Consider the following 5,410-nt stretch of genomic DNA (forward strand, 5'->3'; position numbering starts at 1 on the left):
TTTTGATGATTGTTCCTGTTTTGTACTTCATTAAAAATAACTTTATGTTAGATGTTGTTATTAATAAAATTTTAACTAAAGGGAAACAAATTTTAGCTGAAACTGGGCACTAAATCAGAATGATCCTGTTTCCCTTTGGTTTAAGCTTTAAAGTGAACCTCAACAAACAAACATGGATCCAGTACTGAGGTTCAACTTCTTCCACATTAACCTGTTCTTATATTAAACCTTTTTAATTTAGACCTGTCTGTGTTCAGTGGTTGAATCAAATGATAATTTATCAATGTTAGTATTTGAAGTTTAGTGTTAATCAGTCTGTATCTGTTGGTGTTTTCAGTGTTGATGAGATTATCTGCAGCTGAAGAAGTAAAGAAGAACCTGATTGGAATCATTGGTGGAAACCTCACTTTCCCAGATCCTCTGCTGGAGTTGGGATTTCTTTTAAAAGGAATAAGAAACATTGCTTTGATAAATTATGGAAAACTTCAGATTTTTGAGGAGATTTACATGAACAAACTTTACTGGAGCAAAACCTCTGGACTCCTTATGATCACAGACCTGCAGAGGAGCGACTCAGGAATTTATACCATTGACTCTAAAAAAGGAAAAGTTTTCTATACTTTCTACAATCTCACAGTTTATGGTACGTCATAACAACGCAGTACTAATCAGGGCAAGCTGTAGACTTCACTAATGTAAAACTCTTTATATAAGATCCCATCAATGTAAGTCTTAACTTACAAAAAAATATTTGTAAGTTAAGACTATTTAGCCTAAAATGTTATTAGTTCACTGTGAAAGTTCGCCAACCTCTGAACATCGGTGCAGTTGGTGTGACTTCTTGTTACTAGTTAATAATAATAATGATACATTTTATTTAACAGCGCCTTTCTTGACACTCAAGGTCACTTTACAAATAATACAAAAAAATAAATAAAAAGAGATGAAAATACAAAATACAGATACAGGAACATAAAAACAAAAAATAAACAATCATTGATAGGGAAAAGAGCAGTATATTCACAGATAACCAAGCTGGAACAGATGGGTTCTGAGTCTGGCTTTGAATAAGGGGAGAGAGTCAATACTGCGGAGGTCGGGAGGAAGTGAGTTCCAGAGCTGGGGAGCAGAGCGGCTGAAGGCTCTGCTCCCCATGGTGACAAGTCGAGCTGGGGGTACAGTGAGGTGGATGGAGGAGGAGGATCTAAGGGAGCGGGAGGAGGTGGCAATGTGAAGGAGGTCTGGCAGATATGGAGGAGCAAGGTTATGGATGGCTTTGAAAGTATAGAGAAGGATTTTGAATTGAATTCTGAATTGAACTGGGAGCCAATGGAGTTGGTGAAGAACAGGGAAAATATGATGGAAGGAGGGGGTTCTGGTGATGACACGAGCAGCAGAGTTCTGAAGAAGTTGAAGTTTATGGAGAGATTTATGAGGGAGGCCAAAAAGAAGAGAATTGCAATAATCAAGACGGGAGGTGATGAGGCTGTGGATAAGGAAAGAGGTAAGGACTCATACGAGTGGTGAGGGAGGAACGGAGGCGGTTAATGTTGCGAAGGTGGGAGTATGCAGACCTGGTAATTTTATTTATGTGAGACTGAAAGGAGAGGGAGGAGTTGAGGATGACACCCAGACTCTTGACCTGAGGGGAGGGGGAGACTAAGGAGTTGTCAATGGGTAGTGAGAAACTTTTGATTTTTGATAGGGTGGATTTAGTGGCAACGAGGAGTTGCCTTAACTCTAAATAAAAGAATGTTTACTTTAAATTCTAAGTATTATGAATTGTCCATTACTTCACAAATGTAGGTGATAATCATGGTGTTGCTAAACTAGTAAAGTTATCTAATGTTGTGGTTCTTATTATTTAATATATTGGAGTAATGTAATTTCTTAATAATTACACATTTGGGGGTTTTAGGGGGGGGGGTTCATCCTTAATCACAGAAAGTCCTTATTATTATGCCTAAATTCCTGATCTCCATGTATTTATTGCAGATCCTCCTCCAAGCCCTGCAGTACGATTCCTGACTGTGAGCTCTGAGATCTGCTGGTTGCTCTGTTCTGTGGACAATCCAACGTCGCTGCTGTGGTACAAAGACGAGGAGATACTGAACCAGAGCAGTTCTGCTGTCTCTTTACCCATCACTGTCTACAGAAATGACAGAGACTCATCATATAGATGTGTAGCAGCCAACCCTGCAGGAAACAAGACATTTCACCTAGATGTGAGGACATCCTGTGGGTTCAATGAGACAGAAAGTTCTGATCATGAAAGATACCGTAAGCTTTGTTATAAAATAAATTAAAAAAACATAGAAATAGGGCTGCACAATATCAGCACGGCATGCAATTTTGATGTTTTGGCTTAGTATTTTAATATGGTACTGATTAAGATTTTCTTTTTTTATCTGTATCATCACAATGAGCACAAAACTCACCTTGTTTTATCATCTCTGCTACCAAAACTAAACATCAGGTCTGGATATGGAGGCAGCTGCATTCCACCCAGCTTCTCCTTTATTGTTGTTATTAATTATAGTTTCCAAACTAAAAGCTGCACCTCAGCATTTCACACGCATTGGGATTTCATTGCAATTCAATTTGTTGTGCAGCTTTAATTAAAACAATATTTTGTGTATTTTAAAAACTTTTATTGGATCATAATGTGTTGTGTTGTTTTACTAGACTGGACTGTAATACCAGTTGTCATTGGGGTTCTTCTCTGTGCTGTTCTGCTCATCTACCTGCTCAAATGGAAGCTTCCAGAGACAAAGACAACCAGACAAATACAAGGCAAGTAATTTTTTTTCTTTTGACCCCGATTGATAGATTTTCACCCTTAACAAATGAAGGCCTCCGTCTAGAGTCCAGTGAGGTGAGATAAATACCTTACTGCTTTTTGTAGATATGAGATTGTTTTACTTTGACATGGACTCATGCCAAAAGAACTAAAGGTGGGGCCCCTGCTGGTTTGGGGCCCCTGCTGGTTTGAGGCTTCAGGCGGTTGCGTACTTTGCCTGTATGGTAAGTCCATCTGTCATGTGGCTAAGCAGCAGACGATTTTGTGCTGTCCAAATAGAGTTTGGTGTCATCATAAAAGTTTTAAAATCTTATTTATTTAAATTAATCTGCCAACTAAACCTCAGCCTTTCAGTTCATTCATGGATATGAAATATGAAAACATTTCCAACATGTTTAAAAGTTGCCACTTCGGTCATATTTCCGTCCATTTTTTCAACTTACTGTAATGCAAGAACAGCGGATACAATTTTAGGTAGACGTGTGCTTTTTATTCAACTTGCTTGAGGAAAATATAGGAAAATTGGATAAGAAGTGTTATTTATTAATTGTTTCCATATCCGTTTTTGTGCACACAATCAGATAACAGTTCATCTGTTGTTTTCATTGTGGTCTTGGAAACAAATTCTGAGAAAACCAAAAGTTTTTGGAGTTTTATTTTTTTTTATTTGATACACTGATTAAACCAGATTCAGGCCGGGTCAAACCAGTTGTGTGATACGTTTTTTTCTCATGTCACATTGACTGCGTGACCATGCAGGGTGAGCAGATCTTGATAAATGTAGATTTTTTTTTTACTTCTCTCTGTGCCACACAAATTTAAACACTGTCCCACACACTATGACCAGAATGCTGCACAGCATCTCTTACACCTGAACAGATAGAGGATTTTAATAGGCTTATATTAAAGATATAATGGGAACTATATTTAAAGAGAAGAAAAATAGAGCAATAAGGGCTGGGGGACAGTTTATAGGTACTGGAAGAGGCATTGAGAGGGGATTCTCAGAGATCTTAAAATTGTCTAACTAAAAAAAAACACAACAATTAGCATGCTACAATGTAAAATAAAAATATAAAAAGAACTAAAAACAGCTATAACTCCTCAAAACAGATTTGTTCCAAGTTTTTTTTTTTTCATAATAAGGAGAGTGAGACAGGCAGCGCTTACCTGCACTGTCTGCCCCTCATTCTTTTTTTTTTTTTTGTGAGACTCAAAAAGGATTGCTATTTTATATCTATTTTCTGTCCTCAAGTTTTTTGAAGATTTTTTGTGGAGTGATAAGCTGTGCTTTCTACTGCCCCTGTGATTTTTGCAAGTTATTTTCACTACTTTGTCAGTTTTCTGCCCTCCTGATCTCCTATCATGCATAAAGTTTTAGAGTATTAAATGTTTCAGTGATTGGTTATGCCCAGATTGCCCTGCCTGCTAACATGCGTCCTGTCTCCAAACCTGTTCTCCCGTGCAACGGACAGATTTCATTTTGTATTTCCTCTCAAAGCAAATGTGTTTTACTTTGTAACCGTGTGTCCGGTGTGTTCATCCCCATTGACTTTCAATGAGCACTAAGCCCCACAATCTCTAAGGCAGTTGTTATGGGCGCTGTAAGGGGGAAAGAGTTTCTAAGGGCCCTTGACTGAGGGCGGCCCAAACGAAGATAAAGGATATGTCACGCTACATATTTCAAATGTAAAAAGACAATTCGGCAATAAAATTTATCTTTGTGTTCTCCCCGATTTTTCAGCTGTAAAGAGCGAAACAAAGCATGAATATATTAACCAACCCACTCTCCATTTACTGTACATCATTAATGATGCCGGTACTTGTGTCTGTCCTAAACAGAAAATGTTGCATTTTTGTTTTGTTTTGTTATTTGTTTTTTTTTATTGTTCGAGAAAGATTAAACCAGGATGAAGCCAGCATTTAATGAGCCTATTGTATGTCTGTAATTAACACAGAGGGAAAAAAAACTGAGCCAGAAAGCTCACAAAGTTGAGAATGTGCATTTTCAGACCAGGCAGTGGAAAACACCATAGTCCTCAGAGGTTTAACATCATTTGAATAATATTGTGTTTAGCAGGATATTCGTACTAAACAACTGTCTTTGTCCCTCCTTCATGTAAATAGATCTACCAGCAGCAACCCTGTCTCTACAAACACCCGCTCCCTGTCCCAGTGAAGAAGGTGAGCTACATTGTGTTCAGGGACAGACTAGTTTGCATCATTACAGAGTCCTTTAGATTTTCTCTCTTTTTACCATTTCCAAACTTAAAATTAAACTTTTAATATATAAAAATGGAAAACATTACATTTTTCTAGATCATGATCAGTATAAAATAAAAACAACCTGTACTTGTAGTAGATCCTGGACAGTTGAAGGTAAACATTGAATAACCTCCAGCAGCCTGTAGTAAAATTACTGTCAGTATTTAAATAGTTAGATTTTTATACTTGGTTTTAATTACAGCAATTAAAAGAGACCAATGTCTGTTCCTAGTGACACCCCTGCAGTGGTTCCCAACCTTTTTTGACCTGTGTTCATCCTAGGCCATTTTATCATACCCTGAGCACACCCTTGGTCAGACATTTTGATTTTTTTCAAAAAATAGA

The 5,410-nt window shown here is 37.5% G+C and overlaps 1 protein-coding gene across 1 annotated transcript in view; it reads left to right on the plus strand.

Annotated features, from left to right (window-relative positions):
• The first annotated feature begins 461 nt into the window (after positions 1 to 461).
• The window catches only part of LOC107102246, a 33,333-nt gene continuing 28,384 nt past the window's right edge, over positions 462 to 5,410 (plus strand). The window contains exons 1-4 of the mRNA XM_015401459.1: positions 462 to 643; positions 1,996 to 2,280; positions 2,686 to 2,793; positions 4,928 to 4,984. Of these exons, the coding sequence (XP_015256945.1) occupies positions 508 to 643; positions 1,996 to 2,280; positions 2,686 to 2,793; positions 4,928 to 4,984 (586 nt within the window). The 5' untranslated portion in view covers positions 462 to 507. The remainder of the gene's footprint in view (positions 644 to 1,995; positions 2,281 to 2,685; positions 2,794 to 4,927; positions 4,985 to 5,410) is intronic.

The sequence above is a fragment of the Cyprinodon variegatus genome, unplaced genomic scaffold (genome assembly GCF_000732505.1).
Source record: "Cyprinodon variegatus isolate N-32 unplaced genomic scaffold, C_variegatus-1.0 Scaffold1223, whole genome shotgun sequence".
In the NCBI taxonomy this organism is placed as follows: Eukaryota; Metazoa; Chordata; class Actinopteri; order Cyprinodontiformes; family Cyprinodontidae; genus Cyprinodon; species Cyprinodon variegatus.